Source organism: Pseudorasbora parva, chromosome 21, assembly GCF_024679245.1.
Source record: "Pseudorasbora parva isolate DD20220531a chromosome 21, ASM2467924v1, whole genome shotgun sequence".
Taxonomy (NCBI): Eukaryota; Metazoa; Chordata; class Actinopteri; order Cypriniformes; family Gobionidae; genus Pseudorasbora; species Pseudorasbora parva.
The window spans coordinates 3786174-3813129 of NC_090192.1; the positions used below are offsets into that span (position 1 = coordinate 3786174).

The 26956-nt window shown below is 36.8% G+C and overlaps 2 protein-coding genes across 4 annotated transcripts in view; one reads left to right on the forward strand and one right to left on the reverse strand.

Annotated features, from left to right (window-relative positions):
- Positions 1-726: 726 nt before the first annotated feature.
- mapk8b (mitogen-activated protein kinase 8b) lies at positions 727-24601 on the reverse strand. 3 transcript variants are annotated; one of them, XM_067429114.1, is made up of 12 exons: positions 24423-24601; positions 16238-16417; positions 16001-16130; positions 14131-14189; positions 13110-13248; positions 7658-7823; positions 6838-6909; positions 5417-5599; positions 3778-3902; positions 3536-3599; positions 3236-3313; positions 727-2093 (listed from the first exon to the last, which is right to left on the reverse strand). In XM_067429114.1, the coding sequence occupies exons 2-12, from the start codon at positions 16357-16359 to the stop codon at positions 1969-1971; spliced, it is 1263 nt and encodes a 420-aa protein (XP_067285215.1). In that variant the 5' UTR covers positions 16360-16417; positions 24423-24601; the 3' UTR covers positions 727-1968. The 3 variants fall into 3 exon arrangements, with proteins under 3 accessions (XP_067285215.1, XP_067285216.1, XP_067285217.1); XM_067429115.1 differs by lacking the exon at positions 6838-6909 and adding an exon at positions 7161-7232; XM_067429116.1 differs by having other exon boundaries at positions 727-2098; positions 24423-24600.
- Positions 24602-26496: 1895 nt separating this feature from the next.
- frmpd2 (FERM and PDZ domain containing 2) overlaps positions 26497-26956 on the forward strand; it is a 48299-nt gene continuing 47839 nt past the window's right edge. The window contains exon 1 of the mRNA XM_067430161.1: positions 26497-26589. The gene's annotated coding sequence lies outside the window, so the exon portion shown is untranslated. The remainder of the gene's footprint in view (positions 26590-26956) is intronic.

Sequence of the window (26956 nt, forward strand, 5' to 3'; positions counted from 1 at the left end):
GGAATGAATGCTGGACTCAGGCACTTTCTCCATTTTGAAAACAAAATAAAAACCCAAAGATGAACGGCATTTCAAATTTTAGTGCCGGATTTTGCTTGGAGTCGTAAGGGTCGTGTACAGTAGGAGGAGTGGAGTTCACAATGCATACACTAATATTGTAAACATACATTACATTCCAAAACATTACATAATCAAAGGTGTATCTGATTATGTGATGTGGCAAGCAGCACGGCGAGGGACCACGAGGGCGGGCCGGTGACGAGTGGTAATGAGTACCAGCTGCGTGACACACCGGTCTCGTCCCGCGGCCAAGTGACGGGAGCATAAAAGGAGGAGCGAAGGCAGCGGAAGACGAGAGAGGACCAGGCCTGGATTTATGTTACGTTTTTTTATGTGTGTGTGTGGGCAGTCGTCCGTGAGGGGCTGTCCGCGGTTTACTTTCGTTTTGTTTATTTAATAAAAGTTGTTGAACGTTCGTCGGTTCCCGCCTCCTTCCTTCCATCCACGAACTTTATTACATCGGTGCCGAAGCCCGGGAGGAAGGCGGGAACCGTTATGTTTATGTTTTATTTATGTAAAACATAACATAAATCCAGGCCTGGTCCTCTCTCGTCTTCCGCTGCCTTCGCTCCTCCTTTTATGCTCCCGTCACTTGGCCGCGAGACGAGACCGGTTTGTCACGCAGCTGGTACTCATTACCACTCGTCACCGGCCGCCCTCGCGGTCCCTCGCCCCGCTGCTTGCCATACCACAGATTACAATAGGATTTTTTTTTTTTTTACATTTGATAGCAGAGTCCATAAAAAGGGGTAGAAGCCCGTTTTGAACCTCAAATCTAAAATATCTCCATTCATTTAGCATTGATTTCTGCATCCAACATGACAATATTAAAAATCCTCCCAGGGAGCAGTTATTTTTCTCATAGCATAATGAATAAGATCGCATTGGTATACGAGTTTGGTTGAAAGTCTAAAGTAGGGGTGTCCAAACCTGCTCCTGAAGGCCATTGTCCTGCAGAGTTCAGCTCTTAAGCCCAATTAAACACACCTGGACCCGCAATCAAGGTCTTAATAGGCATAAAAGAAACTTTCTAGGCAGGCGTGTTGAGGCTAAACACTCCAGGACCGCGTTTAAAGAAATCAAAAGCCTGTCATACGCATGGACCAAATAACCAATTTCGGCCTCATCTCATATACTAAAGTGTTCAACCAAAACCTTTACATGAACTGCGTTGAGTTCCTTTCACATGACTGTACAGCTCTGATGGAAAGCATAATGTAAGCCGTGGGTTACTGTTTTTGTGTGTTTCGAGCTGAAATATGTACAGACTAGATTACATACGGTGATATTTGTGTTTTTTTACACGGAGTAAATCTTGTGCACTGAAATTAGAAATGAGAAACACAGTAGCTAACAGACCCTAAAAGCACTTTTAAAATGTGTTTTTGTAAAACCAAAGCAAATAAAACAACTAAACTTGTGTTTTAGGTACACAGGTCATATTAAAACCATCTTAGACTAAAACAAAATGCATTTTATACACCACCGACTCCCAAACAGTAGTAACAGTGTGGAAACATTAATTTATCCTGTGCCATTTAATGAACCTCCACTAATTAGTGATTAAAATGACTCTCAAAAAATAAAACATCTCAAAAATATATTCACCTGCATCCATCTTTACAAATAAACTCAAATCATTCCACATCCAAATGGCAAGATGACGTAGCGCTAGCTTCGATCTGACGCGAAATTAAAAGTACAAAAAAATGAAAGCAATCAAAGTAATGCTGGTTTGGTGTAAAAGCTTTTAAGATGCCCTCAAAAACTCTTACCTCCGTTCTTAAACTTTTTCAATTCAAAAGAACTTGTCGAGTTTGAGAAAGAAAGGAGGACACGTTTCCAGACTGGCATGACCGCTGAGCCAGTGAAGACGGATGGAAGCAGGAACTGGATGAAGGAGGATAGTCATCTGCAGCAGCCCAGCGGCCCCGCGGACGCCTCCTGACTGCTGTCGGTGGACATGGACGAGACGTCGTTTGTGGAGGAGGACGTCGTCGAGGCATCCTGGGAGTCATTGCTCACTGCTGCACCTGTGCTATGAGAAACAAATCACATTTTTATCAGACAGGTACTCACGCTGGACGTGTGTGAAACTGTTAAAGGGTTAGTTCACCCAAAAATGTGAATTATGTCATTAAAGCTAGTGAAAAGTGTGATATTTCCCCCCATCTAGCGGTGTAAAGATATATGACCATCCAGTGAATATGTTTCTGTTCCTCTCAATACCGATTTCGTTTTAACTCCTACGGTGGCCGATTTAGTCCAAGATTAACACGGCAATCCCCCTGTTCACATTCGACACGGTGCCATCGAGTGTTAAAACGCGAAAGGCAAAGCTTGAATTTACGGGTATGTCCCTCTTTGGCTAATGTACTTTCAAGATGGAGGAGCAACATGGCGACCGGCATTCGAACCCCTTTCATTCGAACGTCCTTTTTTTGGTTTGGGTTCATATATCAATCGAACCGCACCAGAGTTCGTTTGGAAGCGGACCGAGACCCATCTTTTTAGCGGCCTCGGTCCGCTTGTTTGGTGCGCACCAGGGTTCGGATGGCAGCGGTCACATATGTTCAAACGAACCGCACTAAACGAGCAATCGCACCAGGGTTCGTTTTAACCGAACCAAACATGACAAGTGTGAACGCACCCTTAATCACAACACACTGGTCTAGCCGACCAATCAAAGCACAGTATGCTTTTCAGAAGGCGGGGCTTCATAGAGACAGGGACTTCATTCAGGCAGTTTTAGTAGAGCTCATAAACAAAATCAAGTAAATGAATTAAGGAATGTTTTTGATTAAGATAATAAATAAAATAAATAAATAAACGATACATGATTTAAACTAAAGTAGTCAGGTTATGAGATTGCACCCCATTTCTAATCCTTAGGTTGATGTTCCTATTTAAATGTTTACAGTGAACAAAATGGATTGGACATTTAAATAACTACCGTGGAAAATAATTGTAAACATAATACTTTCTTATCAAGACATCAGTTAGATATTTAATTTTCTTCCCCATACAGCACATGTAAACTCTTCTAACTCTAAACATGCTTCAGAGCAAAGCTTTATAATCCAGGGTTTAAACATATCTTAACCTGGGGTTAAAAACAATTAACCCAGAGTTAACAATGGTGTGAAAAGCCTAGTTAAATCAATAGGAAACTAACCTAGTGAGCCCGGCTGTCCTCGGATCACCCCGTTTTTTGTTCGCTCCTCCAAGTCCAGCACTTCCTTATATATCAGCTCTGATCAGGAAACAGATACAGAGGAGCAGAAGATTACGTCAGGACACATTTGAGTCATAGGTGTTACACAATTATTACAAATAATCTTACATTTCATGTGAAAATTAAGATCTAAATAAAAAGACAGTATAATCAAGTGTTTATTATATCTTGAAATCACCAGAGACTATTATGAATAGCAACAACATATAAAAACAGTGGATGACTTTTAAAATTAAGCACCTTTCCACTCTTCCACTGTGTGTTCCCTCTCATCTAGCTGTTTATCCGTGATCGCCGGTGGCGGCTGAAACCAAGCAGGTAAATGTCATTTAGATACATCACAAAGGAAAGAAAATAAGACGTCATGCGCTCCATCAGTCCTTCTCTCTGGAGAGTTCATGCAGTGCAAGCTCCCATCTGGACTGTGAAGTCAACGAGCACCCCGCCGCCGGGGCAGAAATAATTAACACTGAAGCACTTACCGCTTCCACTTCTGACGGATCGTACCACACGTTGATGTAGGGGTGCTGGAGGGCCTCGTCCACAGAGATTCGTTTCGACGCATCTATTACCAGCATTTTGGATAACAAGTCTCGCGCCTGGCTCGCTGCAAAATAATTGCATTTAAATCAGAAACTGAATTGAGAGGAAATTCACCATGGACAATCATGCTGATCTTGGATTACTGCAATTTGATGAGAGTTTAATGAAGGGTAACAAACAACACTTTGTCTGGAGGAGCCAAATTGAAACAGACGTCAGGAAAGCGTAATTGTGAATTAAAGGCACCTTTAATTGAAGCAACCAGCTACTGTGAGTCATGGATTACAGTCATTTTACCACAGTTAAAGACCCCATGAAATGGATTGATGAGCAGGTTCCTGTGTTGAAATATTTCCTTTCGAAACAGGACATGCGACACATTTTAAAAGGTTCAATCTTTTTTTATACATAGCCAATAGTTTATGGCTGTGAACAATGGAGTAGCAAGAATACCCAAGTGTTTAAAAAAGTGCCTAATTTTTTACATTTGTAATTTTTTACTAGAAAGGGCATAAAATAGTAAAAGAACAGCACTTTTAAATCTTATATTACAACATTTTTCTTTTGTTTTTTGATAGCTTATACTTGGCTATTGGTTTTTAACTATTGGACTACGGGTTTAATATGTATTTTTATTTATAATTTTTTGTATTTGTTGTGTTTTTACTGTTATTTTTAAACATTAATCTTTATTGCATTGGTTTAAATGTTGCTTAATTATATTCTGCAGTTTTTTGTCTTTGTTATAAAGCGGTGTGAGAAAGCAACTTTTAAAGTAGCTATTCAAAATAAAGTTATCATCATGAATTAATTAATTTAAATAAATACATAAATACACCTGCCACTTAAGAACGCAGTACACTTGTCTTTGCTACTCGATATTGCTAGTAGTCCGTTGCAGGTGGTTTCATTGCAAGTACAAAAAAATATATATATTTGCAATAAATAGTTTATGGTTGCTCATTTATTCAGGAGTTTGCATTTATCTGCTATTTGCATATTTAAATATCCAACAATCCATTTCTAAAAGCAATGTACAAAATCAATATTTACAGTGTAGCAGCCAGAGGCGGACAGAAGTGGAGTATTTTTACTTTCTACTCAAGTACATTTTTAAGTATAATTTATCAGTGTTTTTCTTTGGAAAACTTTTACTTCACTACATTCCAAAGCATAATATATAATGTCATACTTTTTACAGCGCTACATTTCATAAAGAAAAGTTATTGTTTTCTTACCTTTAATACTTAATTACATAAAAAATGAGGTACTTTTGTACTTGTAAAATGTACTCAAGTAAAACTTTGAATAACTTTTACTTGAGTAAAAGTATACAGTTCTACATTTTTAATGTAATTAAGTATTAAATTATATTCAATATGAAATGTATTGCAGTAAAAAGTACAATATTATGTTTTGGAATGTTGTGAAGTAAAAGTTTTCAAAAGAAGAAACACTGATAAAGTACATAAACTTGAAAAACAAAATGACTTGGAAAGTAAAAGTACTTTAATACTGTCCGCCTCTGGTAACAGCACTATTTGGCAGGAATAAATATATTGACCAAGTATCCCTCACCTTTGAGTTTGTTGTGGTCAGAGTCTGCAGGGAAGAGCACGTCAGGGAAGAGCTTCTCGAAGCTGTATCCAGCATAGCGAGGTCTGTTCTCCACGTAAGTCCTCACAGACTGGTTCAGCTTCAACATGAACTCCTGTGACGGTGTGCCCAGCTGTTCGATCACCTTGTTCCACTGGTCAATATCTTCAGATTACATGCTAAGGAAAACTACAGACTGGACGCACATCATCATATTTCTCTCTTACCTGACTAAGATTCGGGTGACTTCCAAGCCACATACATATGATGTTTCACTTTGAGGTAAAATTATGTTTAAGCAGTTAACCTCTTTATTATTTAAGAATGACTTATATGTTATAATTGTTACATTATAATATACATAATGTTATAAAAATGTTATAATTGTTACATTATAATATACATATACACTAGGGATGTAACAGTACACGTATTCTTAATGAAACGTTTCGGTACAGGTACGGTGCACGTGTATCAAACGGTACGAATGCAATATTTAACAGTTAACACCTTTTTTTTTACACGCGGAACACACTTCAATCTGAGTTCCCACACAGACATATTGAGTATTCGGTCCATTTTATCACAAAATTCAAACGATTAATGCCGTTTTGACGTTCTTTAACGTGACGTGATTGATCACTGTAGACGCGTCAGTTCAAGCGATGGCATGGCACGTCTCTTCCTAAAGAATAAACATGAATGAACAGCTGAAGGTATGTTGAGGATACATTACAACTTACTGAAACGTATCATATGTTGTGTAAACACTCAATCAGTGTTTCAACGGCAGAAAGACTTCAAAAAAACAGATTGTAAACTATGTCACATAGCATTACATTTACCTTAGGAGTCATTAACTGTCAAATTAAAACAATTAAATTACAATTTTTGTCATGTGAACAACTACAATTTGAAAGTAATCTACCCAGCACTATATCCATCCACCCATCATCTATATTATATAAAATGTGTGCAAAATAAACAGTAATGTATGATGTGTAATATGTATAATTATAAATAATATTATTCTCTTTTTTAATGTTTTTCTTTGCTCTGCATGGATCTATAATAAATGCATACACCTAAAAAAAAATGTGGATTTTGGACAAATACGATTTCAAGGTGTTCAGGGGGATACTGAAAAGTGCCTAGAGAAACCATGTGACTAAATAAAACTGTCTTGACCCTTTAATTGTGCTTTGAAAACATTAGGACACAGTGTAAGGGTTTTTTACTTTCTGTTTAAATGGCCGAGACATTTAATCTGGATGTTCATTTCAGCTATTCAATCCTTTTCAAAGACTCGCACATCAATGAAAAAACACATATCACGGGTAAAATAATAAAACAAAAAAACAAACACTTACAATGGGACAGTAAAGACGACCAGGTAAGGATACGGTCTGTGCCAGGAAACAACACACTACCTCTGACCATTTCAGCCATGATGCATCCAACAGACCAGACATCAACTGAAAAATGAAATGACAACCAAATTAAACTGCCAAAAATTGTACAAATGAAATGCCAATAAAAAAGAAAAACAAACACACACACACAAACACACACACACCACAGGGTGCACTGATGTGGATGCAACAGAGGTGACAGGTGCATGCAAACATCTCAATGTGCGTCAGGCAGGGCCAATAATCCATAACAGATCAAGACAGCCCTACTCTTAACAAAACTACACAAAATCCAAGCGGCAAAACAAGGATACAGTCCCTCCCTGGAAAAAGGATTTTGTGCCGCACCATCTCTGCCATAATGCAGCCAACAGCCCAAATATCCACTACACGAGTGTAGCATAGAGGAAAAAGAGAAGACATAAGCAAAGCAAAAAGGGCAGCGCGACTAGTTGAGATTTTCTGAGTTTGACCCACCGCCAATTATTCCTCAGCACTACCGTCTGGGACTAAACGTCAGCCTTTTCGGCCTTCAAAATTGAGCTGTTATTTTCGCACTGCAGTGAACCACTTTCACTTCCCAAGTAAGACTCAGTGACTAATGCTTTTCTAAATGCTCAGTGCTACAGGCAAACCCATCCAGAGTGCTTGGGCATGCAGAAACTAGTTCAGCTGGACAAAAGAATCCCTCAAAGGCTTTTAGCATAAAAACACCACAGCCATTTGGTGAGATCGAGGTTGTTTTTAGCAGAATGTTTTATGTGGTTTGTGTGGGCATGCTGCAAAGCAGTGACATCAGGTTGGCACTTACCGTTGGCTTGGTAACCCATGCCCAAAATGACCTCGGGGGCACGATAGTAGCGCGTCACCACATAGGGGGTCATGAGGAGGCCGGTGGCGGCCGTCCGAGCCAGGCCAAAGTCCAGGATCTTCAGCGTACAGTCCGATTTCACTACTATGTTACTGGGTTTCAGATCCTGGGAAGGGGAAAGGTCAAGGGTCAGCAGAGAGGTCACATTCTCACAGGTAGGAATCGACACAGATCAGTTTAGAAAATATGGCCCATTTTTTCTGTTTCGGTTCAATTAATTTGTCTTTTTTGTAATGGTTAAATTACATTTTGGTAATCAAAAAGCAGCTTATACACGCAAAGTAATCGCCGTTTTATGCACTGCTGCATTGTAACACAAACGCAGATCGCAGAATCAGAATAATTTAGTAGCGCAGAAACGTACTGTTAACACTGTTCTGTGATTTATCAATAATATAGCTTAGAAACAGAAAGGCTCTAGCCTATATTTCTTAGTAACTAAACCCCACAGCTTCACTGTTATAGAGAGACGATGCCTGTTTGAATAAACTCACACGCAATCGCTCTCTCTCACTAATGCATTCATATCTTCACTGTGCTACTTTCTCTGTGTCTGATTTAAAACAAGCAGAAATGTGTGTGAAATTTAACGGCCTGAAGACAAAAGAACTGATAAAAATAAGCTGTTACGTAGGAGTCTGTGTCTAATGCCATAGCTGTGCACAAGGCAACCGGCGTTTGAGTCTTAGCTCGAGGTTCAGGCTGATTTGTTCATTAATGATGTAATCACATAAACGTCGACTTTAAAAAATCTGAAGTCGTTCAATCCCCTAATTGACAACAACTGAGTATTAGTCTATTTTGTGCTTTACGCGTGGGAGAGCTTTTACTGTGACGCACAGAAGTGACCGTTACTGAAGCATTTCAAAGCCAGTAACCTGTGGAGATGCTGCCTATGTATAGTGTGTGCGTGTGTGTGTGGTTTATGAGGACACAAATGTGTGCGATGACATGGGTATTACAACGTAAACATGGTTTATGAGGACACTTTCTGTGTCCCCGTAAACCAAACAGCTCTAAAAATATATTAAACAATGTTTTATTAAAAATGCAGAATGTTTCCTGTGATGGGTAGGTTTAGGGGCAAGGGCAGTGTAGGGGGATAGAAACTAGGGTTTTCTAAAAACCATTACGCCTATGGAGAGTCTCTGCAAACCACATATAAACCCTGTGTGTGTGTGTGTGTGTGTGTGTGTGTGTGTGTGTGTGTGTGTGTGTGTGTGTGTGTGTGTGTGTGGTGTTGGCATGTTTTTGTGACATATGAGGACACAAATGTGTAAATGACATGGGTATGATGGGTATTGGTTTGAAATATGAGGATATTGGCCATGTCCCCACTTTTCAAAATGCTTATAAATCATACAGGATGATTTTTTTTAGAAAGTAAAAATGCAGAATGTTTCCTGTGATGGGTTGGTTTCGGGACAGGGGCAGTGTAAGGGGATAGAAAATACGGTTTGTACAGTATAAAAACCATTACACCTATGCAGAGGTGTCAAAAGTACTGGCATTCATTACTCAAGTGGAAGTATAGATACTAGGGTTTAAAAATACTTTTGTAGAAGTTAAAGTATCAACTCAAGCTTTTTACTTAAGTAAAAGTGTAAAAGTACTGGGTTTCAAAACTACTTAAAGTATAAAAGTAAAAGTAATGTAAGGAAAAAAATGCCATTAAAGACAAAAGCTAAGGCCACACAACACGGGGCCTATAGTGCTCTACCCCACCTCCTCAAAAAAACATTTTTCTAAAGGCCATAATGACTATAATGTTATATTAAAATGTTAATGTTGAAAAATTTGGGATGCACTGGCTACCTGTTTCAGCCACATATACCCATTGAAAATGTATGCATTTTAGTACAATGGACATATGTGTACTGCTGAGCATGTTTCCTGAAGCGGAAGATATGATGGCTAGTTGCCTATAAGTTATGAATAACCTTTATCGGAATGTAAATGTAGGCTACATGTGTGATCAGTGTTGCCAGATTGACGACGCTTTAGAGCCCTACGGGCCCTGACTTTTACACCCCTAACCTCACCCACTGTCGGCCGCTGACTGCTTGGTTGTCACTTTAAAAAAAATTAACAAACAAACAAATTATCCAAACATTTTTCTAAATTAACTTTATTAAAGAAACTAAACGAAATATAACTATTGGACATTACAAACAAAGCTGAACTATTTTAATGACTGCAGGAGTGTTATAAGAAGGATTGTGCAGGGCTCAAAGCAGTGGCGCCTCCAGAAATTTTTCATAGGGGTGGCCAGATGGGATCACTTAAAATCTTGGGGTGGCACACCAAAACTAGAAACCATAATTTCAGAATTGTATTCTACTGGTGTAGTAAACCGGCCTGTAGCACGTCACGACACAATTCCGCGTCGTCTTTTACTAAAAAATATTTTTTGACTTATTTACTTACCAGTAGTCTACGTCTTCTAACGTTAACTTCTTTTGGAATTGTTGACTGACGGGCATGAGCTGACCTGTAGCTGTCTGAGCGCACAAAGACTTATTAATAAGTCTATTAATTTATGAGGCTCTTCAGTTCAAATTATCCAGTACCAAAATAATAATACTCTTTATTTTCCAAGTTCATAAATGATTTTCAAAATGGATTTGGAAAAAAAAACATACACACAAAATGACTTGTTTTAAATATAAAATATATAAAAGTCTTGGGCATGTCAAAGATTAGTAACAACTTTAGCTTTGATGCATTGTTAGTTTTTGTGCAGCATCAGATTTTTTCTCCCTCATTTATTGTTCGTGGCTGTTTTTGCCCCATTGACTTCCATTATAGCCACATTTTTTGATTGGAAAGCAATGACACCATATAATCATGCATTTTTGATTGTTGGTGGTTTTCCCAGTTGGGAAGAGGTAAAATGTGTAATTTTTACAGTTGATAACCAGGTGGCACCATTAACCCTTAAGATAGGCCTGTGCTGAAGAAAAAAAGAAGAAGCTTAGTTTCTGGCATTTGTATAGAATAACTGCATATAAATGAGGGATTAAAAAAAAATGTAAATCTGATGCTGCACAAAAACTAACAATGCATCAAAGCCAGTGTTGTTACTAATCTTTGACGTACAAGAATGTGATAAAAGGTCAACAAATATCCAGTCCACAATCATTTTTTATATTGAAAATAAGTTATTTTGTGTGTATGTTTTTTTTTTTTTTCAAATCAGTTTTGAATCCGTTTTTGAAAATAATTTATGAACTTGGCAGTTAAAGAGTGATAAGAGTGACAATGAAACAATGACAGCAGCTCAACAATAAACATGGAATCATGTATGTAAACTTGCAACAGAACACATTTTAAATGATTTTACTTTTGATTCTTTTATTTATTTCTGAAGAGCTCTTTAGAAGCCTGTATTGGTGTACTTTAAAGGGATAGTTCACCCAAAAATTAAATTTCTGAGTTTCTTTGGTCTGTTGAACATAAAATAATATATTTTGACGAACGTTTGTAACCAAATGTTTGCTTTGGGGGCAACATTGACTTCCATGGTAGGAATGTGTCTTCATTTGTATTCTACATAAAGAAATGTATACAGGTTTGGAACAACTTGAGGGGGAGGAAATTATGACAGATTTTTTGTGGGTGCACTGTCTCTTTAAGCAGTCATTCTGAACCAGTAACCACTTTACTGACAAATCTGAAATTCAAAAATGTTTAATCCTCTTTATTAATTTACTATTATGACTATATTATTATGTAATTATTTGTCTCATTTTAATCTAAATATTTTTTAAATATCAAACTGCTAAATGATAAATTGATAACATTAATAGGCTATAACCTATTAAATTAACCGTTCTAATGTCTAGAAAAAATAAGTCTGCCAAGCTCTGATAAAGTATGGAATATTATATTATATTATCCATTAAAAAAACAATAGGCCTACCTTTAGTTCACGGATGTGTCTGTCATCACATGCTTTAAGTCAGACAGTCTGAGACACTGAAATGCTTCTCTGCAAAGGGTGCAGTTTGTCTTAGGTTCATCTTAAGTTACTGGACAGCCCTATATCTGGAAATCCTCTTGCGTTCAAACTGTGGACGCGAGCTCGACATGTTTTTAAAAAATCGTGCAAGTTTCCAGCGCATGTTCTCGAGACTCCGTCGCTATGGCAGCAAAGCGCCGCTAAAATGCAATCTTGTGCATCGCGTCCCATATTGGTTTGATACGGGACGCGTCATTTTGCTTATTTTAAAAATTGATTGGACTAGTACCTAGCGTCCCCCCCAAACCTACGCCATGGCGCCACTGGCTCAAAGGTCACCAAAACTGGCAAAATAATGTGATGATATTTTATTGAAGAAGCCACTTTAAGTGCAAACAGTGCCCAATATAAGATATCGGAAAAAGCAAATAATTAACAGGCATTTCACACGTTAAAACACACCACTGCCAAAATGCGTAATTCATTGATATATATACTGTACAATAATTCGCCGACAAAAAAATAACAACAATGCGTTTAGCTTTGCTCTGACAAAACTACAGTACCCTTGTGAAGTTCATGCACTTAGCCCAGTCAAAACTGATTCATCATTGATTCAAACCTCTTTCAGCAGCTGTTGGGGTTGCTAGTTGCAGATGTCCTGAGTGTGTATTATGATGGACAGGATCATGATGATAGTCTTCGAGTCACAGGTGTAATCCACGTTTGAGAGTTGGTTCACTCTACCACTCCTTACTGTAGAAACGGCTTGTGTATATATATATATATATATATATATATATATATATATATATATATATATATATATATATATATATATATATATATATATATATACTGTATGTATGCCACTTTAGCATAGCAATCACTTGAATATACATCTACAACGAGTTATCGCGCTAAAAACCTGGCTGTCACGAATGAGCGCGTCTGCCTGCTGATCGCTGATTGACTGAAAGTGCGTGCTCGTGCGCTGGAACCCGCCCAATCTGGCAACACCGTGTGTGATTTGTGCTTTGAGTCATGTGCAGGCGCGATGTAACCAATAGGGTGTTGGAATGGTATATGTTTACACTTCTCATCCAACCACAATCAAATTCACACTATCGATGACGCGATTTATCTGCATAGTTTTTTTTTAAACAAGATGAAATGAAAGAGGAGTAACGAGGCTATTTTTAAAAAGTAAGGAGTAGAAAGTACAGATAATTGCTTGAAAATGTAAGGAGTAGAAGTAAAAAGTAGGCAGAAAAATAATTACTCCAGTAAAGTATAGATACCCAAAATTTCTACTTAAGTAAGGTAACGAAGTATTTGTACTTCGTTACTTGACACCTCTGCACCTATGAAATGGCCCCATAGGTCACAAAAAACAAACGTGTGTGTGTGTGTGTGTGTGTGTGTGCATACCCTGTGTATGATGCCGGCAGCATGTAGGTGTTTGATGCCGCAGAGCATCTGATAAAGCAGGTAGGAGAGTCTCTCGTGGTCCAGCTCCATCTGAATGACCTGGCACAGGTTTGCATCCATCAGCTCCATCACCAGATAACTGAGGACAGGAGATGAAGGTAAAGAGTAGCCTGGATGCCAGCCGAACTCAGCCCCGCCCACAACATTTGAGCTCGGGCAATTCGGTCTGGACTTGATCCATAAAAAAAAAGAAACTGTTCGGACCAATGAAATCCTCAGGGCGGCTTTTTTAACAACACCGGCAAAGATCGTTTACACTCATCTTTTTCTTCTAAAGTTACTTATTTCAGCGTATGCAGACATGGTTGCCAAGTTTTTACAACAAAACCCACCAACTACTAGCCCAAAACAAGCCCAATAGTTCTCCTGAAAAGAATGGTGTTTGAAATGGGTGTTATTTTGGCAAGGTTGCCTGCTAAAATTTGCATTTCTGGGTCTATATATCACATAATTGAGGTCGCTTCAACCCGTGGACATGGAAAACAATCCTTTGGGAAAAACACAGACTTGGCGACACAGTGCAGTTGAGTTCTGTTAACATTTGACAACTAACGTTATGCGTCGCTCCGTTGCTCTGATTGGTTGTCGGTCTGTCCAATGGAGGTCTTTCCTGGTTGGGTTTAAACACGCCCCATAATCACAGCCCAATGGAGCAGTTTCAGAATCATATTCTGACTAGAAATGAGTATGACCACGTCAGGCTAGGTAAAGAGGTCAGGAACCCACAAATAAACAAGCATACATTTGGAATTTATGTGGGTGAGCTCTGCCAAATATGACAAACATATGTGTGCTTCTGTGGTAAGTTTATTAATCGCACGGAACTTTTTTTTTCATATATGTGACACTCCCAGCTCTGATCTTGTTACACTCTTTATTTAACTTACGCGTCATACATTTTATATTTTTAAGTCAAAAGGCATTTTAATTCCATTCCAATTTACAACAGAAAACAACTTACACATCCTGGAATTCCTCAAGTGTCTTCTGTGGCGTGAACACATTTAACAAGCCAATTATCTGTGAAATGAAAGCACAGTGCATGAAAGATGTACCGAGTGCTTCACCTGGTTGAATTTGTCCATCTATGATAAGGATTTTTTTAAGTTCTTACCATCCAAAATAATTAATTACAAAATGAGGTAACACGTTATTTTAGTGTCCTTGTTACATGTAGTTAATATAGTAATAATAATAAATGATGCATAACTACATGCAACAAACCATTAAAAAAAAACTAAACAAACAAATCCTAACCCTATAGTTAGTACATGCAGTTAATTAATATTACTCAGTAATTAAATGTATAGTTACACTGTAACAAGTGCTAGGTGTAAGTTATCTATCTATCTATCTATCTATCTATCTATCTATCTATCTATCTATCTATCTATCTATCTATCTATCTATCTATCTATCTATCTATCCATCCATCCATCCATCCATCCATCCATCCATCCATCCATCCATCCATCCATCCATCCATCCATCCATCCATCCATCCATCCATCGTTTTATATTATTTATTTAAATTAATTAAAAGAACTTGAAGCACTAGCCTGGATGCCAGCCGAATTTAGCCCCGCCCACAATTTTTTTAGGTCGGGTGGTTCGGTCTGGCCTCGCTCCATAGAGGAGTAATTATCCCCGAACAGAAACTGTTCGTACCAATGAAATCATCAGGGCAGGCTTAACATGATGACGGACAGATGATCAACAGTAACGTAATCATCACGTCATCAAAGGGGCTTGGGTTATATTTGTTCAAATCTTAAACGGAGAGCTTGTTCGTATATGCATTCACCTTCATAATTTCTCTCAAAAATGATGATCATGTTGATAAGTACTCTGTGTATCATTAAATTCTTTAATTTTTTTACAACACCGGCAAAGATCTTTTATTTCAGCGTGCGTTCAGTCAGGGTTGTTTGTGGGGGGTTGTCCGGGAAAAAAATGCCGTTTGGGGGGTAAAATGTGTGTTATTTTGGCAAGGTTGCCTGCTAAAATTCGCACACATGGGTCTATAAATCACATAATAGTCGCTTCAACCTGCGGACATAGAAAACAACCCGCGTAAAAAAAACGCGGACTTGGCAACACAGTGCAGTTGAGCTCTGTTGACGTCGCTCCTTTGCTCTGATTGGTTGTAGGTCTATCCAATTGAGTTGGGTTGAAACACGCCCCATAATCACAGCCCAATGGAGCATCAGACTCATATTCTGACAAGAATTGAGTATGACCACGTCAGGCTATTGAAGCACTAAACTAGCCGAGTTTGATATAGGATTTAGAAAGTACTTAGTAATTAAATACTTTTTGGAATAATTTGTACAGAAATCTAATTACACAATTGAAGATTTTTATAGTAACTTACCCCAAAACTAAATGTAACAAGGGCAATATAAATAGTGTTACCTAAAATGAACTACAATATACATTATCCTTCAAAACTGTGGGATCATAAAGATTTATTTTCTTAAATAAATTAATATTTTTATTCAGCAAGGATGCATTAATAATTTGTTTTAAAAAATGTATACCGGTAAGTTATAAATGCTTTTCCTTCTTTTCTGCTCTTTCTATTCTTCAAAGAATTAAAAAAAAAATTATCACTGTTTCCACAAAAATATGAAGCAGCATTTCAACATTAATAATAATCATGTTTCTTGAGCATCGAATCCTCATATAAGAATGATTTCTGAAAGATCATTTGACACTGAAGGCTGGAGTAATGATAAATTCAGCTTTGATCGTATAATTGCATTTACATTAATACAATGACATAAAATTAATTAAATGTATACACATGCACACACACACACACTTCTTACGTTTTTGTGGTTGACACACTTCATCAGGACCAGTTCTCTGTAGGCCCGTTTGGCATGGGTTTGGTTCTGAAAGGGTCGGCTAAGTTTCTTAATTGCAACATTTCGCTCAAGGACGTGGTCATATGCAGAGCTACAAAAAAATAAGGTTTTCATTCAGCACACTTTCTTTCATGAGCCATCTTAATGATAAACTGCTTCGTTAATATTTTACAGGCTAATTAAATGCATTAAACTTACCAGACGATGCCTTGCGCTCCAGACCCGATTGGTCTTAAATTCTGGTAGCGCTTCAAAACGGTGAAAGTTGAATCTCCAACATCTATGCTGTAATATTCTTTCTCACGCTTATTCCTATTCATGTTGAAAACCGTACTGACTGTGTCTTGGGCATTCAAGAAAAACTTCCCCTTTCAAAATCTGAAAAAACAAAGAAAAAGAAATGAGTGAGTACAGTTTCATCTGGCCCTGGATTGGGTATAGGTTTACCTTTTAGGTAAAAAGAATATAATCTGGTTTGCTATCAAAGGAACTTGACCTTCAAAGTCAGGTAAAACACATAATTGCAGCATAAACGCATAATTGCAGCTGCATGTAACATACAGAACTGAAATAAATGCTTTATTTTTAACTAGATAAGATAAATCCAGAGCAAAGGCATACCGTAAATATCAAGATAAATGAATATGAATACCATCAAAAAAATTCTGCAAAATGTAAGTCAATGTAAGTTTAATGAAAGTCAAGACAAAAAACCAAACGCTGTGGAATGTTTGTTTGCTTTTAACACCATGCCAGCTTCTGTGGCTATTTTCATGGCAAGAAATAAAAGTATGGTGAAACTATAATTAGTTTTACACCATTTATTTTTGCTTAAAACTATATTTGGTTTAATTTTGCTCAAATAAAAACTTGGATAAACCTAGCACAATGTAATGAAACATGCTTCAATGATAAAGAGTTTTGACAGTGCATGTTGGTGGGTTTCTGAGTATTAAAAAATTGTGTCATTCTAGAATGGCTGGCATAAACAATCTGCTCCCATTGGATTGAGAATTTATACAGGTGCTGGTCATATAATTAGAAATTCATCAAAAAAGTTTTATATGAATTCATTACACACAGACTGATATATTTTAAATGTTTATTTCTTTTAATTTTGATGATTATAACACAACTAAGGAAAATGTGAAAAAGCGAGAAGAACAAAATAAAGTAAACTGTGACATATTACATCCAAACATTCTGCATACAGTGACTAGCAGTAAAATTGATAAAGATTTGGGATCAAATTAGGGCTGGGCGATATGACGAAATATATCGTCTGGACGATAGAAAATGTCTATCGTTTTATATAAGGCTCTATCGCTTACGCCACGATAAGGCGTTTACGGCAGAACTTTACGTCAAGATGCACCTCACGGCACGGCATGCCCATGCACGCTGCAATACATAAACAAACATGGAGAAAGACGGTAGTAGACGCGGTTCAGACCAGGGTAATTCTCAGAGTAATTATGCCAGAGTGGTGGCATAGCGCTCAAAACAAACTTCAGACACAGACGCTGCAACGGGCTTTTACGCGTGGCACACCATAGCCATATATTGAAATATTTTAATGCCAGGTGTAGGGATGGCGAATTTGAAATAACAGCCGCGAGCCGCGCTCCAGCTCACACACACACATACACACGCACTGTCCTCCTAGCGCTCCCGTCCACTCACGTCACTTTTTTATAATCCCCCACAGCGCGAAACACGAGTGCAAACGCTTTTCCGAGGAGCTTGTTTGTAATCTGAGGACAATGGCTCCTTAGTTTCGAAATGGTTTGGTCAAGGTGATGGCGTTAGAAAATAAAGGCGTTTGTCTAGCGTAAGAAGCTCATTTGAAACATTGCCGCGGCTCATTTAAGAAAATGACAGCTCCGAAGAGACGTCGCGGCTTTAGTTCGAGGTAGTGCTAACAATAATAAAAAAAAGACGATCAACACCTTATGTATTACCACTGAAATGTAGATATTTCCAAATGTAAGCCCATCTTAAGCGAAATGCACGCTTCATACTGTCGTCTGCTCTGGCTCTAACCTCGAGTGTTTAGCCTGTTTACTTTTTGCAAACCTTGTGAGCGCACGCTGTGACCTCGCGTCAAATGTTTTTATTGGTTTATTAAGTACAAACAGGCGAGTTATGGAAAATTGAGTGTGAGGAATATGTTCACTTCACACAAAAAGATTTTGGAATGAGATGGCTAACTGTAGTAGCGTTTAGTCCACTGTATAATAGCCTAATTTAGAGATCACTTTTCTTTTCTTTTAACCGACAACTTTGATCGATTAACGTTGATACGGTCAACCATCGGTCAAACGGTCATCGGCCCTAGGCAGGTGTTAACTTTACCAACTGTCTTGCTTGAAAAAAAGGATCTAAATAAAATAAAAATGTAGTCCATACTACCTTTATTTGTTTTGTATATCATTTCAAACTGCATTTCCACATTGCAATTTTGTATAGACTATTCATAAACTGAATTAACAGAAAAATTGCTATATCGTTATGTATATCGTTATCGGGATATCAAATGAGCTATATCGGGATATGAATTTTTGGCCATATCGCCCAGCCCTAGATCAAATGTATTTTTCTTTAATTACTAATGCGAACGCCCATTGACACCACAGACTGAACAAAATGAAGCATTGCTTGATTATTGGTTGAGCTAAATTGGTATCATCTAATTGTTCCAGATATACCATGTACCAGCTGATTGTAATCCATTACATCTCTTTCTATCAAAGTGATCTGCCTTATCAATATGAATTTGTTCTTGTCATGAGTTCTTGTCATTAGAGGTCGACCGATAGTGGATTTTACCGATACCGATAGCTAGGTTGGACCTCACTTACCGATAACAGATTAATCAACCGATGGTTTTTAAAAAGATACTAGATTAAAATATAATAATAATAATAAATAAAATAACAGGTAAAAAAGCAGTGCTGAACTTTATTACAAGAAATAAAACAAAGTACTGAACCCTGAAAATGTGTTAAATTTCATATGTAAATATGACAATATTAAAATGAGAAGTTCTAACAGAAAAAAAATTCTACAGAAAATAACTAAAACATTAAAATATTACAAATAAATGTTTCTTTAGCTATAACCTAGAAACATGTATGTAAATGTCAGGTAACAGACTGCAAATCCCATTTGTTTACATGGATGTATTTATTTAGCTAGCTTACATAAAATAAATGCATTATGTAATGTACATTTTACAGCATGTATTATTATTCGAGCAATACAATTCTACCTTAATCATTCATGTTAGTTCATAGTGCATAAAAAAAGGTTAACAGATAAAACTAACAATGAATAATACTTCTACAGCATTTATTAACCTTACTTAATGTTACAAATTGAATATTATTGTATTATATTAAGTGTTATTTCATATAATCTCGCGCTATATAATGCCAGCAGACCCTTCTCAGAGCTCTCGTAGGCTACTGTGTAATGACAGTAGCCTTCTCAGCCGCTCCCGCAACGGACGCAAACCGGAAAAACTATCGGTGTTGATTTTTGCCGATAACCGATTGTTCCACCAATCAGGTATCGTGCCGATTAATCGGCAAATCCGATGAATCGGTCGACCTTTACTTGTCATACCATTTTCTAAACTATGCCGAATAAACTGTGATAAAGTGAGAAAATGTTTAAGGTATTTGATTTAATTTTGGTTTGACTGTAGATCCCATTCTGTTTGCCATTTGTAATTAACATAGGAATTAATTATTGCACAGTCAGCACAGTGTCCACTACTTACCCAACAAAATCAGATATTAAATCCGTGACCCTCTAGTTCAAGCAGTTTGTAAAAAGAAAATATTTTTAAAAATCACTACAAATGCTGGGTGATCATTTTTAAGGGATGACATTTCTTGGACACAGGAATCTGTAATTATAAGTAAATTTCTCTGTTGCATGGTCTTTATGTAGTCCAACGCCAAAATTATAGCATTTGCTTTTGCTATAAAAACTGAGCTATGTTTAGGGATGGATATATCTCTTTTTTTGGTGGCTGATTACAAATGCAGGCTGTGTAGAGTGGGTGACGAATCTGACCTGAGAAGCAGCAGCAAAGCCGCATCTTAACGCATCGTCAGCGTTATAGTAACTTGAGGCAGAAATACATATTTAAACAGGTACACTGCTCAGGGAACTGCAAACAAGTGACCCAGGCTTAGACAGTCATTACTCAAATTTAGCATATTATGCTGAGGATGCTGCAGTGACAGCCGCGAATACGGCTTGCCCTCTTTACATCGGTACCAGCCCCTCGTCCCGGTACATGTGATTTTCTGTTCACATGGTGCATTATTTCCACTCAAGGTATATCAAGGAGCCCTACCATGACATCACAAGTATTTGACAAATGCTTTAAAGCAGGGCTATTCAAATCTTACCCTGGAGGGCCAATGCACTGCAGAGTTTAGCTCCAACCCTTATCAAACACACCTGAACATGCTAATCAATGTCTTCATGATCATTAGACAGTCACCAGTGGGTGTGTTTGTTTAGGGTTGGAGCTAAACTCTGCAACACATTGGCCCTCCAGGGTAAGATTTGAATAGCCCTGCTTTAAAGAGTCAAAGGAGCAAGAAATGACCTCTGGTTTATTTTACCCTAAAAGCATAATAGTGTACATAAAATAAGACTAGGGAAAACTAGGGATGGAGCTAATCAATATTGTGATAATCGATTAATTTGTTGGATATTTCCATGATTCATTTTGAGTCCATGTAAAAAGTATTATATTATAAGTGTTATTCCAGATATGGGGGGGGGGGGTAAAAATGCATTTAAAAAGTTATAAATTTATAAATTATAAAAAAAAAAAAAATAATTACACAGATTGGTAGGGCTATTATTAAAATCTGTGGACTTTAGCTATTTTTTTTTGTATTATATGCCAACGATTATAGCTAAAAAATTGTGTTTTTTTAACTTGTTTGTTTGGTTTTTATTGCACCATGTTTGCATGCCTGTAACTCAAGAAGTATTAAAGATATCTTAATATCCTGTTAGATTCTGGTTCTTAACAAACCTTTCTTTTGGTATCTTAATTTTGAAGGCCATATAATGTTCAATCCCATAGATATGTAGATCTTAATGTGGCTCTATGAGTAATTGTATACATTTTCAGAGGTCAAAAACCAAATGACAAAAATGGGGAAAAGCCATATTTGAGCAGTCACTGTTGGCATATTATGCAACAAAAATGGCTAAAATCAACAGATTTTACTAATAGACCTACCAATCTCTGTGTAAATAATAAAATAATTATTCTACCATATCGGTCAGTGTGAACACAGCACTGACTGAATGCTACCCCCGATAGTCATGCAGTGTGAAAAGAGCAGTGACCCGACGAGTTTGAAAATTGGGCAGTCTGAAATGGGCTTAAGTCACTTTGGGCAGAGTAAGATGGCGGTGTATTAACTACACAAAAATACAGCAATGTTCTTAAAATCTATACTTCTAAAAAAAATGAAGAACAAAGAATGTGCATCAGGTGTGTTTTGCTTTTTTTATGCTTTTTATTAATTTATGAAACCACTGTTAACTTTATCGTTACATATTATATTGATAGTATATTACAATCCTATTATATAGTGTGCAGGCAATTAGCTTAGGAAATAAAAAAGCTGACAATGTCACTGCTAAATACTAGGGATGCAACAAAGTTAGTCCACGGTTCAATACATACCTCGGTTTTTAACCACAGTTTTCGGTTCGTTTTTTTGCTATTCTAGTCTTAAGCCACAGGAACAGCAAGAAGTTAAGGAGAAAAAAAAGATTATTTTGATTGCAATACTCTTTATTTTACTTAAAATAATTGAAAAACCTTACTTAAACTTAGAACTTTACTTAAAATTAAAAAAATTAAAAAAACGTGTACACATTCCTAGTGTATTCTCTAATACAGAATACATATATAAAGATTTCTGGCAGCTCAGAGCTGTACAGTAGCATTTAAGTGTGAAATTGAATGAATAAATGTAAAAATAAAACACAACATAGACTTGACTATAAAATATACATTGACTATTAGCTACTGCATTAGTTTTTCAGTCAAGAGCACTGATAGATTTTCTCTATCATTTGTTGTTGTATTAACATTAAAAGGATAGTTAACTCAAAAATGAAACCTGTCATCAAGAAACGAATACAGCTTTGGAACAATATTAGAGTGAGCAAATAATGACAATTTTAGAGGAGAACTGTCCCTTTAAGGACAGCACGTTCACTTTCACTAGGCTGCGCTGCTGTCTATTTAAGACCTGCGTGCATCTAATATATAGACATGGCAATTTTTGTTTCACTTTAGACATAACCGACTGTGTTTATGTATACCTTGTGTGTTATACTTTGACAGTATTAACGCAGTGTCATACTTTGACAGTATTAACGCAGTAATCGAACGACTTAGTCCAGTAATCACGTGTTTGACAGGCGTTTAGTGCGCACGCTGAAAAAGCGCATGTTAAAAACATGGATAAGCACGCGAATGAAATGCTTAAAATTGAATGCTTTAAAACAAATAATGAACTTTCGTGATTGTAAATAACTATAGCGTACCATGAGTATAACTCTTGCACTAATGTGTGATGCGAATGATGCATGTCGCATTGTTCAGTATATTGGGATGGAGGGAAATTATACAATTTGTAGAACATTTATTAATTAAATGCAAAACTGAAAAAAACGCAATTCACAATCGGTATTGAACCGTGAACGCCGTACCGAACGGTTCAATATTATATTGAGTATTGTGGCATCCCTACTAAATACCTATAAGTATTGTTGTATTCCGACAAAAGGAGGTGTTTTTTAAGATATTTTGAAGAATTGTGACGGTGTCTAGTTACCAACATTCTTGAAAATATCTTCTTTTGTGTTCAACAGAAGAAAGAAACTTATACAGGTTTTTTTCACTGTACCACAACTTGAGGGTGAGTAAATGATGCTAATATGTAAATGTTTGGGTGAAACACCCCTTTAACACGTTTCAGCACACTGTTCAATGGTGCATCAGGGACCATACCTGAGGGATCAGGACTTTGTAATTAATTGAATTTTAATACATACTTCAGACAATGCATTCTTTAACATTAATGTGAATAGAAAGTGTCAATCATCTCCTAAAATAATATTGAGAACCGCACCCGAATGCCCTGAATTCAACATCTCACAACACCATCCATCCACCACAACCAATGACCTCAATTTCTCTGATCCGGCTCCTCACACCTCTAGATGAGTCCATTACACTGCATTGAAATCAAATCAAAACTGGTGTATACTGCGAAAGACAATCTATTCTGTACTATCTGAACACAGCGAGTTATGCATGGACACAAATGGCTGTTTCAAATCAATGAGCTTCCTGCATAAACAGCATTTTTGGGATATGTTAGGGAGAAATATTATCAATGTGGGCAGCTTATTAGGTTTTGAAACACAGACAATGTCAATATCTAGGATATAAATGTACACATCAGAAAGACAAAAAGTAGGTTTGCCAGGTTTTAGTACCATAAAATACAATGTTTAAGACATTTACTGTGATTTTTGATGTAAATATCATTGTAAATATTCTTTTATGCCAAAAATCATAAGTAAATATCATGTTCCATGAAGATATTTTGTAAAGATATTTTCCCTACCATAAATATCAAAACATCAAAAATGTATTATTATTATTAGTAGTAGTAATACACATTGCTAAGGACTACACTTGGACAGTTTTAAAAAGCCGTATTTCTCCAATATTTAGATTTTTTTGCACCCAGAATTGTTTTCAAATAGTTGTAAATCAGCCAAATATTGTCCTATCCGAACAAACCGTAACTTACATCAATGGAAAGCTCATTTATTATCAAATAGTGTGGTTTTGGCCACATAAAAAGGATCTAAATGTAACGTTACACATTACTAGAATGACAAAAAAAATAGGGTTATCATGTGTTAGTAGCATAAAACACAATGTTTAAGACATTTACAATGATATTTGATGTTATGTACCATGTAAATATAATAGTATATGAATCTTCATATGGTAAACAATCCATTACCATGGCGTACATATGAGATTTCGACTGTATTACTACCATCACTATACCATTACATGTGTCATATCGATATGTCATATCGATATGGTTCATTGTACAACATACTGTAAAACACATTAATCCTCAATACGTGAAATAACACCAATAAGATATTATTCTCCCAAATGACCAGCTCAAACTAGCGAGTCAACGGTGTTTACTGTGGTGTTTTACAGCAGCAACTCAGGGTTACCCTCCCCCACAACCCACCTTAAAAACATCAGCGGTAAAAACGGCAAGTGTTTACTCACCCTCCTAAAAGATATACAGACAATTCAAGAGCAGATTCATAAAAGGTCTCGTGTGTTCACACAGAGCACAGCGGTACGTTGTATTCGTCTTGTTTTCCACTTGAAGACACAAGCTCTGCGCTCACTGTGCTCTTCCGTCCACTGGCAGGCCTTGAGCTGCGGACACTTGCGTGCTACGTCACCGTAACTTTGCGTGAATGTGACGTGCCAGTTTCTGCGCTTTGCTCAACGTCATCGAGGTCATGCGATGACGTCGCGTTGTTTATTAATAATAATAATAATAATAGATTTTATTTATAATGCACTTTTCATTCCGAAGAATCTCAAAGTGCAACAAAGGGGGGGGGGGGGGGGAATAACAACAAAAAAATGAATAACAAGTAAAAATATAGAATACTACAAACAATCAACCAACACAGTTATTAGTACTCTGAATATCATTTAGTGTTACGTGAAGCACATAAACAGAGCTGTTAACAAAATGAGCGAAATGACACAGTATGTCAATATTTTACCTTCTAAAACCGAAGATGTGAAGACTGGACGCGAAGTGAATAGGGTAAAAGTTCCCCAGTTAAATAATTACAAATGTTTACATACACAACTGAAACATTGTCTAATTAAATATAGACTATTTTTTAGTACATTTGCAAAATGTTTTTAACATATTAGATGTAATGGTGTTTACAGAGGGGATTTATGATTTCTGAAATGTATGATTTTTTTTAACCACTTCAAAACCAAATACTAAAGAAACACCATGTTTTTAGGAATAAAATGTTACACAACTCAGGCGAATGATTAAAGAACAACCCCCTCTGTGAAAGCCTTGCGAATATAGATAAAGTATATAAAAGTTATATCAAACTAAAATTTGGTGTATGAAAGTACTAGGTTTTATTGGGGGGGGGGGGTCTTTTTTGAGAAAACATCCTTTAAATATATGTATTATAATTGAGATTTACAGACACAAATAGTTAAAGTATAATCAAATAAACACTTAAATGTGCAGTTTTCTTTCAACTACTAACCTAGTCTAAGGGAAGACATTATAGAATAAAATAGCATTAGAAACATTTTTAAAAAAGAAATTATTTATAAAAAATTAATTAAAATTAAGCATTAGTGTGTGTGTGTGTGTGTGTGTGTGTGTGTGTGTGTGTGTGTGTGTGTGTGTGTGTGTGTGTGTGTGTGTGTGTGTGTGTGTGTGTGTGTGTGTTTGTGTGTGTGACTGTCTGTCTGTCTGTGTGCGTGTGCGTGTGTGTGTGTGTGTGTATGACTGTCTGTCTGTCTGTGTGTGTGTGCGTGCGTGCGTGCATGTGTGTGTTTCCTTTTTAACTATGAATTATGAGAACAAAAATGGCAATATCCAGAATCTTTGCGCTTGTGGGGATATTTGTTAGTTATGTCTAAAAAAACATTATGTCTATATGGAAACTCGAAAGTCCCCATAAAACATGGAAAGACAACGTGTGTGTGTAATAATTACTGAATTATTAAATACAACATTGACTTGTAAAAGAAAAAATTGGATACAGATTTTCAAGTGCAAAAAGTATGGATAAATGCACGAATATGCGCGCACACACACACACACACACACACACACACACACACACATATTTATCCATACTTTTTGCTCTTGAAAATCTTTATCCTATTATTTCTTTCAATTAAAATTATTAATTGTCAACGCAGTCAATGCTGTTTAAAAATTCAGTAATTCGTGTGACAAAAGAAAAGCATATGATGGATTTTTCTGAAACCTAACATTCTGTAAATGCATGAATTATGAGAATATAGTATACTGAACTGGACATTAGTGAAATATACAGAGTCACACTTTACGTCTGAGTTAGATTAGTGGGGGCCTGGTGGGGAGTTTGGACACACTGATTGGTTGCCAACTGATCTGTCATACCTTTGCTCTAATCCAATTGAGTTCTTATGGCTGGGCTCTAAGAATAGGACTAATTAAGCTAAAACACAGCAGAGACAACATTTCAATGGAGGAAATGCTCCCAGATAATAACGGTGATATCGATGATTATAAAAGAAGTGTTTGTGTCTGTATGTATATGAGAGACACAGAGCACGATGCGTGAAAGGATTTTTACTGAGCAGAAGATATCCGGAGGACAACTCTGCGTATATCGAATGTTGAAAGGTAAACATGCTTTACAACTTGTACTTGAACTTATACAGTCATAGATTAATACAATGTCCTAGCACACAGGAAATGTAGGAAGCACAGTGTTAGTGGCGAGTGTAAAACTGGAATGAGATGGTCATCTCTTTAATATTTAACAGCATAGCAGTTTAATAACTAATATTTATTTTCTCTTAGCAAAAGCATTTTCCAAACCATTTTAAACACTCTGGCACAGTTATACTTTTTGTGGCAGGTGCAATAATGAAGTTTAGAGTGTTTTACCTATTTATACATTGGTAAAGTTATAATATACTCGGCTTGAGAGTCTCTGATTCTTTTCAACACAACTTTTACATATAGTTCAGACAAGATAGGTGATGAT